Raw genomic sequence first — 14,400 nt, 5'->3', positions numbered from 1 at the left:
ATTATTAAAATTTTTTTATGAAATCAAGTTTAAGAGTAACAAAGTTAAAATTGTCGTGGACAAACTTTATGGACTATACATTCTATAGAAAAAGGTAACATAATTTTATAACAAAAAGCATTAATGGGGACTCAGAAAATTTTATTTTCACCCTCTGATCACTCATCAACTCTGAATTCGCAGCCCAGTATCCACATGTGTAAATTAAGAGCATTCAAATTTATATTTACTTAGAATGTAATAATCAAAAATTTTCAGCCACATATCCATTATTTCAAGCTTTCTTTTATCAGTGCTCAACTCTAACAATTCTTTAACCCCATCACAACCTGCAAACCATTGCTCCTGTCAACTTTTTACATGACCCCAGCCATATACCTCCTAAGAAACTGTGTAAAATAGTTGTCTGTGTCTCACTTATTCCTCCTCCAGGTATGTGCATGTCTTACCTTCTCACTTCCCTTGGTTGATTATTCAAATGTATCTTCTCAGTAATGCATTTTCTGACTACCTCACAATATAGCAAATCTCATCCACTCACTTTTTGTACCTCCTATTCCTACATTTCTGCTTAATTTTTCTCTTTAACACTTATCATTACCTAGCATGTCATACAGTTTATTCATTTTATTTATTGTTTATACCCTAGAAACTAATATATACAAGGGTTAGGATTTTTATCTTTCTCAAAAACTTTACTGTGGGATCTTAAAGTCAGATGATTAAGGAAAAAAAAAAAAACTATTGTTAAATCGCCAGTGACTAAAATGGTGTCTGGCACATAGTAAATGGTCAATATATATGAGTTGAATTAATAATTGAACAATAATAAAAATATATAAATGGGCCTCTGCTTCTGGGTGCGATGCAATAACTTGGGCCAAAAATATTCTTGCTGTGAACAACTAGAAACACCAAATACAGTATGGGAATCACTTCTATGAGATCCTGGAGATCTACTGAGAAAACCAAAATTGAAAGGTATAAGATTAGAGACACAAGATCTTCAATAAAGTGAGTTGAATTTTGTGGCCACTTTTATCCTGGGAACACGTCTTGATTCTTGGCAGGGGCCTGAGGTGGAGAGTCTGGGCTTTGCACAGGTGGAGGGGTCCCTGCTGGGGGTGGGGTGGAGGAAGAGACACCAACAGAGCTTTTGGAGCAAATTTGGAGAGCCTGAATCAGGCAGTACTTTTTCCCCAGTTTTAGGGGCTGTATAGGGTTGTTATGGTTTGAATTCTATCCCCTCAAAATGCTGAAGACCTAACCCCCAGTATCTGTGAATTTAACCTTATTTCGAAATAAAGTCTTTGCAGATGATCAGGTTAAAATGAGATTATTAGGGTGAATCCTAATACAGCATAACTGTGTTGTCATAAAAATGGGAAACAGAAAACATGCACATGGGGCGAATGTCATGTGCAGAGAGAGGCAGAGAGATTGGGTGATTCATCTGCAAGCTAAAGAATTTCAAAATTGTCAGCAAGTCATCAGAACCTAGGAGAGAGGAAAGGAACAGATTTCCCCTCGTAGTCCTCAGAAGGAAACATATAATCAAATCAAATAATATAAAGCAGAAGGCAAAGAACCACAATATGAAAATGAGGAGGACATAAATAAAGCCAAAACCTGCTTCTTTGAATAGATAAAACTGATATATACCCACCATTGTGGTAGTAGTTACATGGGTGTATACATTAGTCAAAACTCCCCTGGTATACATTTTAAAATGCCACATTTTATTGTATGTAAATTATACCTTAAGAGGTGCATTTAAAATAAAAAGATGTAAAAATAGCCTTTCTTTTCTTTTCTTTCCGTTCTTCTCTTTTCCCTTCTACCCTTTACTGACTTACTGATTTCAGAATACATTGGAAATTATTGAAGTTTTATTAGTTGTTTTCATTGTAACTACTGATAATGTATTTTATCAATATCATTAGTATTAATAATTATTATTGATTATTAATAATTTATTTTTCTGATTATTAAATATTATATTTAATGGCAATATTTTCCAGAATAGGGAATTAAGAGAAGTTAAGAAACTTGCCTAAAGTCATAGAAATACAAATGATTGATTTACAATTCAATCGTATTGGTATTATTATCTATTTGAGTCTTTATCTGGGCCATTCAAAAAGATTTGGCCAAAAGAAGAAATCTTTTTGTAACTTTCAGTAGTCTACACCTGGATGTGACTCTGAGGGCATGCCTGAGGGAGGAGCTGGTCACTGTAGTGAGAGGTGTCCCTTAGCATAGGCAGGAGGGGAGTCAGTCTCTGTGGACAGAATCTGCCTGTTGACAGCCTTGCTTGGGATTAATTGACCCCTGGTTTGCTGTGGTCTTAGATTGACTGTGCTAAATACCTCACTGAGCAAATCCTTCAAGGTTGGGTGGGAAGGGAGGTGGTCTTTCTCCCTCTGGAGGCTGGGCCTTTGTGAACTTTTATGAAATCTCTGTAAATATTTGACAGTGAAAACATACATGTCTAATTCACATGTTCTGCCAGAGAATATTTTGGATTAATAGACCTGTTTGCTTTTATAGAGATGTTTCTATACAGAATAGTGGAATATATTCTTTTTATTTTAGACCGTTCTAGAAGCAGAAGTAAGAAACTTTCTCCTGGTATTTCAGACTCATTTTTAGAGTCTAACTCGGGTCTCTTTAGGAAAGGTTGGCTGTCTGTGGAATATCTCCTCTCCCCATAGCGTCTCCGGCAGAGTGGACAAGTCTAAAGTAAAATTTCCACCTTGTAGACACACTGCAGATGATTATCTTCTGAGTAAATTGAATTAAAAAAGAGAAAACTGTGAGCTTTGTATCAGATGTCATCTTTTTTTTTTTTTTACAAGAAAAAAAGGTACATTTTCAAGCTCAGCCAAACTATTTCTTCTCTCTTGACTCCAACTCAGGAGAACTTCACCCTGTGAAGGATGGAAAAATATGGGGAATAGCAAAGTTGAAGTCCTTCCCTCAGGTGTAACGGGATCATTTTTATATTCACATGCCATAGACATAATTTATTTTGCACAATATTTGGTACTCATCAAATTATAGATAACGTGTCTCCCACAGTTCAGTGGGAGAAAATTAATATCACACTTTGGGTGAGATAACTCAGTGAATTTTCATTGTGATAGTTATTAGCTCATATGTACAAAGTTCCAGGCTAAAATTTCATAAATGCCAATATTTAAAATAGTCAATCCTAGATTTTTTTGCAGGTATATTTTGCTTTAATATCAGGTTTGATGATTGAAATATCTATATGTGATTCCTGAAAAAGTCCTTTTTTAATTTTCTAATTTCAGAATATTTTGTGGGTACAAACATTTTGGTTACATATAATGCCTTTGCCTCACCCAAGCCAGAGCTACAAGAGTGCTCTTTCCCTATACAGTGTGCTCTGCATCCATTAGTTGTGGGGTTACCCACCCCCAGTTGACCAGCATCCAATGCATATTACTACCTTTTTGATAAAGGCCATTCTCACTGGACATAGGTGATATCTCACTGTGGTTTTGACTTGCATTTCCCTCATGATTAGAGATATTGAGCACTGTTTTATATGTTTGCTGGCCATTATTCCATCTTCTTCTGAAAAATTTCTGTTCATGCTCGTTGCCCATTTATTGATGGAGTTGTTTAATTTTTTTCTTGCTGATTCTCTTAAGTTATATATAGATTCTTGTTGTCAGCCCTTTATCAGATGTGTAGAAAGCAAATATTTTTCTCCCATTCTGTAGGTTGCCTATTCACTCTAAAGACTGTTTCCTTGGCTATGCAGAATTTGATCAGGTCCCACTTATTTACTTTTGTTGCTTCTGTGATTGCTTTGGGGGTATTCTTCATAAATTCTTTACGTAGGCTGATGTATAAAAGAGAATGGACACACCTGGAGCTCTGACTTGGGGGGATAGGCGGTACATGGGCAACGTACGTAACCTGAACTTTTGTACCCCTATAATAAGCTGAAATAAAAAATAAGTAAACAAATAAATAAAATAAAAGAGTCTTCCCCACATTTTCTTCCAGAATTCTTAAGGTTTCAAGCCTTAGGTTTAAGTCTGTTATCCTACGTGAATTGATTTTTGTGAAAGGGGAGAGGTTGGGATCCAGGTTCAATCTTCTGCATGTGGTTATCCAGTTTTCCCAGCACCACTTATGGAATAGAGACTATTTCCCCAATGTATACTTTTGTCTGCTTTGTTGAACACTAGATGACAATATGAAGATGGTTTTATGTCTGGGATCTCCATCCTATTCCAAAGGTCTCTATCTCTGTTCTTGTGCCAGTACCATGCTCTTATGGTCACTATATGCTTACAATAAAGATTGAAGTCTGGCAGACTGATGCCTTCCAACTTTTTCTAGGCAACAACAGGTACATCAAGTAACCCCTCCCATCAGGAGCAGCCTCCCAAGCATGGTGCAAGAGCCCTGAATAACATATTAGCAGCTCCTCCTAGTGGCAGATCAAGCAACCATAGAAGCACACACATATAGGCTGGTGGCAGCAGCTGGGATCTGCCTTGCTCCTGCCACCAGTTTAAGGGGGAATAGGGCTCAAGTAACCCTCGGGAGTGGCAAGATCCTTCCTAAAGATTGGGGCATTAGTATTGCTCGCCCAGGGACAAAAAACCAACAGAGAGGCATCAGATTACCTCAATAACTGGCTCCTCCACACAATCTACAACCAATGACAGAGAAGGTAACTGCACAGCTCAACACAATGCCCTCCATCTCAAGCTATTAGATGGCAGTGGAGTTATACACACAGGTGTGACTCACCACATGGGAACTTAAGCTGGGGGACCAAACTCACTAATCTCCACTGGCAAGAGATGAAGACAACTGTCAGAGGTAACCCAACTTGGCAAAATACTTCTAAGACAATACAAGACCAGCCCGCCTCTTCCCACCCCTGTTAAGGAATGTCCCTTGGGGGCTTTAAGTTAAGGGCACAAACCAGTCCTAGCACTCCCAGTTCTCAATCAATTACCCCTATGAGGAAGAACCAGAGAAAGAACACAGGCAATACGAAAAAGCAGAGAGAAAAGTCACCCCCAAAAGAAATCAGGAGACTCTCAAAATTGGACACTAATTTAAATGAAATGATTAAATTGATGGAGGAAGAATTCTGAATATGTATTGTAAGGAAACTCAATGGAATTGAAGAGAAAATAGAAACCCAACACAAAGAAACCAAGAGAACAATACAGGAAATGGATGAAAAATTCTCTAAAGAAATTGCAATGTTATGAGAAAAAGAAACAGAAATCTTGGAAATGAAGGATGCATTCAAGAAACTTCAAAACACAGTGGAAAGCCTTAAGAATAGAATGGATCATGCAGAGGAGAGAATCTCAGAGCTTGAAGATAATGCCTATGTGCTAAACAAATCAGATGAAGAAAAAGAACACACAAGCAAGAGACAAGAGCAGAACATACAAGAAATGTGGGATTATATAAAGAAACCAAATATAAGAATTATAGGAATCCTGGATAGAAAAGAAGATACATAAGGGCTGGAAAATCTATTTCTTGGAATATTGGAGGAAAATATGCCTGGCCTAGGAAGAAAACTAGAAATTCAGATAAGAGAAGCACACAGAACTTCTGGGAGACTCAAGGTGAAGAGGCAATCACCATGTCACATAATTATCAGACTGGCCAAAGTAAACACGAAAGAGGAAATCCTTTGCACAGTAAGACAAAAATAACAGATAACCTACAAAGGAAAACCTATCAGACTAACTGCAGACTTCTCAAATGAAACCCTACTAGCTTGAAGGGACTGGAGACTCATCCTCAATCTTCTTAAACACTTAATTATTTTAAAGTTATTGTCCAGGAGGAGAATCTAGAAATATAGGATGCACTGGGAGGAACATGTGGGAGAGAGGTCTCACTTCTCTGGGGCATGATTCCTCAATGGATTTAATTTGGAAGTGGCCTTGGGAATAAACAGTATGAACAACTCAGTGAAGTATTTTGTTGTTTATTGGTAAGTGCCCATTAATGTCTTTCCTTACCTGGGAGAAGATTTCTCCTTGGGTATTAATGTTACCATCAAGTTATAAAATATTAATAAAAGCCATTACCTTACTAGACATGAATCATATTAAAGCTGTCATGCAAATGCTTTAGAAATATCCAAAACAAAGCTCATTTTTCAGATTTTCCAGTTTTGTGCACTATTGATTAAAAATAGTTTAAAAGTTTTGTTTAAATTATTTAGATCGGTGAAATTTTAAGTTTGTTTAATTCTTGGTACATATTCCTGGCCGCTTTCAAATTTGATGACTCATCAGTCACATCAACTGTTTATTCTCAAAGGTAACTCCGGATAATTCCATAATCCAAACTGTAAAATGTTTTTGAAAGTTTAAATAAATGGTCATTCTTTGTGCAGGTACAAAGAGATATATCCCTGTGTGACAAGGCATTTACAGCTTCAGTGACTGAGTGTGCCCTTTTCTTTTCTTCCTAGTCACACCTGGATTGATATGGTGGCAATTCTGACTTGTCTGCTATCAAAATAAGCTGTCATCTTCTAGGGCCTAAGATAAAATTGCAGAAGCCTGGCTTTGTAACAAGTGACAGAAGATGAAATATAAAACCCAGGTAACATATTTCTAAAAACTCTTCACTGCTATTATAATACTAGCAAAATGGCTTACTTTGAATGATTTATGTATATTTCTTCAGAAGATTTTATCATTTGCTCTCAAATGTTTTTTGCCAGAATCTCTAAGAATAAGACAGCACATACATTTCCTTCATTTTATACATTCTTATTAGAAGAGTGCAATGGCCATAGTTTTCCCAAAAATTTTTAGTAGATTTGTTTAAATGTAAACTGAAGTAGAGAAAATGCATAACACAATATAGCAATATAATGTGACATATAGACTGTCTTCACAATAACTTCTTTTAGATTGCTTTACATAAGTTTGAGAACCCAACAATTATTTATTGTATATATTAATACATGAATGTTAATAGTAAGTATTACTATAGCTCTTTATAAATTGTACACTGTGTATGTATTTTTAAATGTTCTGGTTCTCTGTAAATGTTTTATTTCTGTGGATTTTTTTCATTTTTGTAAAAGATCCATAACACACTGTTGTGCAACCATCATCACTATCTCCAAAAATTTTCATCATTCTTCACTGAAACTGTGTACCCATTAAACAATAATTCCCCATTCTCCCCTCCCCTTAACCACCGGTAACCACTGTTGCACTTTCTGTCTCTATAAATAGGACTATTCCAGGTGCCTCGTAAAAGTGGCACCTGGAATATTTTTCTTTTGTGTCTGGTTTCCTTCATAGCTCACTCAGCATGTCTTCAAGGTTCATCCATGTTCGGGCATGTATCACAATTTATACATTTTTAAGGCTGATTAATATCCCATCGTAGATGATACCACCATTTGTTTATTAATTCATTAATTGATGGACACTTGAGTTGCTGCTATGAACATAGATGTACAAATATTTATTCCAGTCTCTTATTTCTATTCTTTTCTTCATATGCCCAAAATAACATCTTGATATATAAATTTATTGTCCCTTTTTACAAAATGTGTAATCCTGTTCTGGGAAATCAAGTTACTCATTAAATTCATGAACCTGCACTTATGCCCTATTAGAAAGAATATTTTAGTTTCTGTGGAAATAGAGGTTATGAAATTTGTTAGGTAAAAGATCTACAGAACCTTAAGGAAAATGCCTACATCTATTTCTGCCTGTGGGTTAATTACATTGATCTTTTCCCCTTTTTAATAATACATACAATTATTATTTGTCAATTATCCCCAATAAAGTGGGGAAAAAAATTGCAAAGAACCTCACATAGGTGATTACCTGTGGAGGTCTGGTAGCCTGAACACAAGCCTTGGGGGGTTGGAAACACTGCTGGTTTTCTGAGGCTGCTTTGGGACAGGGGAGATGGGAAGTGAGAGAAGTGGTGGAGGACATTGCTGGTGGCAGGATCAGCAGTGGAGAAAGTGAGAGCAGCAGCAGCAGCAGCAGCAATGGTGGTGCGAAGGCACCGAGAACAGAGGAAGTAAAATGCTTGTCACCATCTGCTGTCCCCAGGAAGTTTTAAGGTCTTAAGCTATAGTGAATGGAACTATTAAACACCACAGTATGCACCTTTACAAAAAGGTCCCTCAGATTAAGTTTAGTTTTACCCATACACTTTAAAGAAGGAAAAGAGGTATGGAGAGAGACAGTGAATTTCCATGCAGTACTGTGAGTGCGAATGGAAAGGACAACCTCCATAACTGTGCACAATAATGACGAATCCATCCATCCCATAGGGAATGCTTCCTTGGATAGAGAGGAGAGTGGACTTTGGAGAAATTTATGTAATATCACTTGCAAAAATGTGGCACTAAAATTACAAGGGGAAACAAATAATAGTAAGTAGTATCTTGAGTTTATTTAGTGTTTACTATTTGCCAGAAAATTTTGGTGAGCTTTATTTGCATTGTCCTATTTAATCCTTAAAACCACCCTCTATGTTAGGTGCTATTATCATTCTCATTACACAGATGATGTTGAATAATTTAGCCAAGGACACACATTTGCTGTATATGTGTTCTGAAGCTCAAATTCCAAACCAGAATTTGGAACCTGAGCTCTCCAAAACTATAGTAATGCAGGCATACCAGCCTACCCTTGCAAAGTTACAAAGAAAAACAAAACAAAACTGACCATGACTGCATATGAGATTGGCAATTTAACTCCTCAGATTATTGCTTTCTTTTTTTGTCAGAAAAGCCCATTTATCCACAAGCAGGTGTTAGAGATGGTATTTTTACTTTATTATGAAAATATTCACTTGGAAAATGTGATATTACTTTAAAATTTATCTTGTTTAGAAAACAATCTGATGAACTGATTAGATGTTTATTAGCACCTCAAATCCCTCCTGCATCAATGCTCAATTATTTAATAAAGCTATTGTTTACATAGGAAACAGTTTTTACTGTAAAGAAAGTTAAAGAGAAACATTTAGGTATTGATTCTGATCATATATTTCAATGCGGTCTTGATGAAAACTAAAAAATCACATAGTGTATAAGTGATTTTTATCTTATGTCACTGAGTTTGGCATAGTATAGATCTACTTGATTTATGTTATTTTAAATGTCATGTGAGATACGTATCATGGATTAACATTTTTTGAGCATTTCTTAATGATTTATTTGTTCTCATTTATTATGTTAAGAAATTTGAAGAACCTTACAGATGTTTGAATCAGATATATTTTTTTCATAAAATACAGCATTGATAAAGTATAAAATTTTGTATCATTCAGACAGATTGATAATTTTTGATAGTTTAGAGTAAGAATAACGCTAAGATGTTTTTAATAGTGAAATATTGCCTAAGAACTTACAGTGTTATACACAAATAAGTCTTCTAAATACTCGAGGGGTGAGTAAGAGACATAGTCCTGCTGGAAGTTATCTCTTGAATGCTCAGACAGCTCCTTATGACCTGTGAGTATTTATTTTCCATTATAAATGCAGATATAGCTTCATAATTGTGAGGACATTCAATTATGTGCATATGCAATTAAATATGAGAAGCCCCAGTGATGGCACTTATTCTTTAGGCAGCTGGTCTTTCCTATTGATCCATCCTAAAGTTTAAATTTGGATTTTTTTTTTTTTTTACCCAGAAATATAACAATTCCTGGGAACCAAGTGATGGTACTAATGCTATTACCTTCCAGTCCACCACCTGATTGACAGCTTCAGGAATCTGAAATTCCTCTATTCTCAACTCTTTCAGACCCCGCAACAAAAATGCTTGCCCATTTTAAAGCCTATTTCATTCAGCTTATGGCCTTTGCTGGTTTCTATCTGCCTTTTCCCAGTTATCTCTTATTTTCCTTCTGTTCTCCCTCTCATGCTTGAGTGTAACTTGGCTCACCTAGAGGCACAAAGGATAGAATGATCTCCTGATCTTCACAAATACCATCAACAAAAGGAAACACTAGAATGGAGCATATTTAAAATAATTATGTTAATACAAAGTTGCACGTGTTATACATAAAAGTGGCCCTGGTTCACATCTGAAAGACCCAGCAGTTTATTGACTTTGTTCCAGGTAGAATGAGTGTCTTGTATTCAGTATGAACTCAGTTAGCCAAGAACTAATGAACAAAATAACTCATGTATTAATTATTTTAGAAAATCAAATAATCTTTGGCATATGCTAAATCATAATGATTAGTATAAAAATAATCAACCAGCATAAATGACATCATGTAATTTATGATAAATTTATCAATGATAACAACACAGAAACTTTATCTAGAAAAATTATTACATTTCCAATAAAGAATATAAGGCAGGACATGATTTTCCCAAGTTCATTAACATCAAAATCAATATTTCCAGATTTTGAGCATTCTTTCTACTATACCATGATTGTTCCAAAAATCTTTACTTTTGACATTCTGAATTGATCATGGTTAAAAAATAATGAGTTCCAAACAAAATTTAAAAGTGGGGAAAATGTGTGTACAGTGCCCATCCACTTTGAGTTGTCTTATCAATTTTTTTTTCTTAAAGCCTAGATTGCAATAAATGGCAGTTCAGTGTGTGTGTGTGTGTGTGTGTGTGTGGTTGTGTGTGTGTGTGTTTTAAAACAAAACATTGTCTTCATTGGACTTTCATGGCTGGTAAGAATTTGGTACAACTATCTCCAATCACTTGCTCTCTCATGAGCTTAGAAATTCACTTTAATTATAGTAAGTATTCAATGAGTACTCACAATGTGCCTGGTTTTTTCGTTGCTGTGAGTGAGTTATTCCTAGACGATAGGAGCAATTTGAGATGATAGTAAAAAATTTCAGAAAGGCAAATATCCAAACATAAGCCTATAATTTTATGTTCCACGTACTGGATATTACTTTACATCAGTACATAAGTAACACCAAAACATATGAGACTGGGTAGATTTTAGAGAGTCAAGAAACCTTCAAGAAAAAACATAGTATCAAAAACACAGTATTTGTGAGAGATACTCTGCAGAAAGCAACTGTCCTGATTTCAGTAGATCATCTCAGAGATGTATGTGCTCCTATATACCTTCCAGTTACAATGCTGAAGTCTCATCACTGCAACTGCAGCAAGAAATTTGTGAAAATGCAGATGGTAGTTGAGGAAGGACGTTCCACATACGTATTTTCTAATGAGCTACCCCGTGTAAAGCCCTGTGGGGAAACACTGTTGATTAAGGCTTTACACTTTTGACATGCAGCTTGCGATCATCTCAAATTCATTGTCGACCCTTTTCTTTGCAGGCTCTGACACCTGAGTTCAACACCTTTAGAAGAACATGGGAAACAAGAACAATGTGACTGAATTTATCCTCCTGGGGCTCACACAGAACCCTACGGGGCGGAAAGTTCTGTTTGTCGTGTTCTTACTCATCTACATTGTGACGGTTCTGGGCAACCTGCTCATCGTAGTGACCGTCGCGGCCAGCCCGTCCCTGGGTTCCCCCATGTACTTTTTTCTGGCTTATTTATCATTTATAGATACTGTCTATTCGACCACCATTGCTCCCAAAATGATCACGGACTTGCTTTCAGAAAAAATGACCATTTCCTTTCAGGCTTGTATGACTCAAGTGTTTATAGATCATTTATTTGCTGGTGCAGAAGTCATTCTTTTGGTGGTGATGGCCTATGACCGCTACGTGGCCATCTGTAAACCGCTTCATTATTTGATCATCATGAATCGGCGGGTGTGTGTTCTCATGCTGTTGGTGGCCTGGATTGGAGGCTTTCTGCATTCATTAATTCAATTTATTTTTATTTATCAGCTCCCTTTTTGTGGCCCCAATGTCATTGACAACTTCGTGTGTGATATGTATCCCTTGTTGGAACTTGCTTGCACCAACACCTACCTCATTGGACTTTCCATGATGGCTAATGGAGGGGCCATTTGTACTGTCACTTTCTTCATTCTCCTCCTCTCCTATGGGGTCATATTACGCTCTCTGAAGGCTCAGAGTTTGGAAGGGAAACGCAAAGCCTTCTACACCTGTGGGTCCCACATCACTGTGGTCATTTTATTCTTTGTCCCCTGTATTTTCCTGTTTGCAAGGCCCAATTCTACCCTCCCCATTGATAAATTCATGACTGTGGTTTTAACTTTCATCACTCCCATGCTGAACCCCCTAATCTACACCCTGAGGAATGCAGAAATGAAAAATGCCATGAGGAAACTGTGGAGTAAAAAAGTGACCTTAGTTGGATGAGAGCTCTATCCCTAATAGCAGAATATGACATTCATTTTTTCACAGAAGCAAGGAATACTTTCACTATCAGTTACTCCATTCTGTTATCATTCTTTTTGGTTATTTAGCCTATTTATTCTGAAACATCCATATAAATTAATATTTATTGAAATGGCATATGCTATACCCCTTAGAGATCAAGAGAATGCCATAGGTTTAATTAATCCCTTATACTGTTTATGCAATCATATTGTGTTAAGATTCATTGGTGGACAACAATTTTTACTTTTATTTCAAACTCTTATTTAAAAAAAATACTTAAATTTTTCTTTTTTCTTCCCAAAGGGCTGGAGTCTTAACTAAAGGCACCCCAGCCACTGACAAGCCAAAGGAGGGAACCAACCAAATAAATACCCTGTCATCCTTTCCTCCCCTACCTGATCACTAGCATTTACCTGTTGGCCAGAGATAAGGCAGCTGGTTAAAGTTGACCTTGAAAAACAACCAGCCAAGGTGGAAAAGACTGAGAGTAGATCCAAAGGGTGAAAGCAGCACACAGAGTTTACTTTCCAAAAGTTTATTCGATTCTTTTCTAAGTAAGATTGTGAACACCCCTTTTTGGAGTTACCTGTAAAAAAAGAAAACACAGGAAATAAGTAGAGTCTTCTGACTTATTTATTTACTCAATCAATATTTATTGAATACCTTTGTGATTCAGACCCTGAACCAAGTGCTGGACATGAAAAAGGGAACAGGACAGACAGAGCCCTCTTCTCTGAAGCTTATTTAAAGGGCATTTAAATAGAACACGGGAGGGGGCTGAATTAGAATTAATCTGTATATCAACAGTGTGCAGAATCCAAACCAAGAGTTCTAAAAGAGTTTTTCAAAAAATATTTAAGGAGGAGTTTTCTAACATTTCTTACTGGCTAAGAAGGAGTCAGAATTTTTATAGGTGAATTCTCTCTGCCTGGATGTCCAACTGCAACTGGGAATTCAGTATCCTCAAAAGAAGCTGAATTAGAGAACTTCAAAGATTAATTCTCATTTCCTTTTATAAAATAGAAAAAGAAAAGCATGTTTCTTCTCTTCTGGCATCCCATGAAAGAAAATAGTTTCTATTGTTAAAATGCCTTTGGCTTATCTGAAAACCCAAAATAGTGCCTTTTCCATTAAGAATTTTCTTTTTACAGGTTAATCCACCACTTCTGAATTTGCCATCAGCATTGCAATAAAAGAAATCAGAATGAATGTGACTGGATTCATTCTGATGAGTCTGACACTGAATCCTCAAATGCAGAGAATTCTATTTTTGGTGTTACTTATCACCTACATTGTCACTGTCGTAGGAAACCGGCTCATTGTGGTTACCATAATCTGTAGCCAGACTTTGGACTCCCCAATGCATTTCTTCCTGGTTTTCTTATCTTTGATAGATGCATGCTATTCCTCCTCCATAATCCCTAAAATGCTAGCTGTCTTGCTCTCTGAGACAAAAGCTATCCCCTTCAATGGCTGCATGTCACAGCGCTTTGTTGAACATTTCTTAGGTGCTTCAGAGATTGTCCTCCTGGTGGTCATGGCCTATGACCTATACGTGGCCATCTGTAGACCTCTGCACTATGTGATTATGATGAGCCATCGCGCATGTGCTGCCTCCTGGTTGGGGGGTGTTGGACAGTAGTTTTCTCCACTCTATTGGGCAGATTTTAGTTACTTTCTGGCTCCCATTCTGTGGTCCCAACATCACGGATCACTTCATGTGTCACATTTTCCCCCAATACATTTTCCCCCTGACACATTTTCCCCCTGATACCACTGTAACTTTCCTTGTTGTTCTCCTGGTTGCTGCCAATGATGGAGCAATCCCTGTGATCACCTTTGTGTCATTGTTGATATCATATGTGTTCATCCTGTGCTTCTTGAAGACTCACAGCTCTGTGGGGAGGAAAAATGCTCTTTCTACCTGTGGGTCCCACATCACAGCTGTTATTTTATTCTTTGTGCCCATATTTTTATGTATCTGCAACCCGTAGCCACCTTTCCCATGGATAAAGCCATAGCAGTGTTTCATACTCTTGTCACTCCCATGTTAAATCCAGTTATCTACACAGTAAGG

The 14,400-nt window shown here is 36.8% G+C and overlaps 1 protein-coding gene across 1 annotated transcript; it reads left to right on the top strand.

Annotated features, from left to right (window-relative positions):
* The first annotated feature begins 11,375 nt into the window (after positions 1-11,375).
* Positions 11,376-12,317, top strand: LOC138384935 (olfactory receptor 4A15-like). Its single transcript, XM_069470577.1, is given in 1 exon segment — positions 11,376-12,317. A coding segment is annotated over 1 exon segment (942 nt).
* The last annotated feature ends 2,083 nt before the right edge of the window (positions 12,318-14,400 follow it).

The sequence above is a fragment of the Eulemur rufifrons genome, chromosome 6 (assembly GCF_041146395.1).
Source record: "Eulemur rufifrons isolate Redbay chromosome 6, OSU_ERuf_1, whole genome shotgun sequence".
In the NCBI taxonomy this organism is placed as follows: domain Eukaryota; kingdom Metazoa; phylum Chordata; class Mammalia; order Primates; family Lemuridae; genus Eulemur; species Eulemur rufifrons.
Note: the sequence above shows the minus strand (reverse complement) of the source record. Positions and strands in the feature narration are given on the sequence as shown.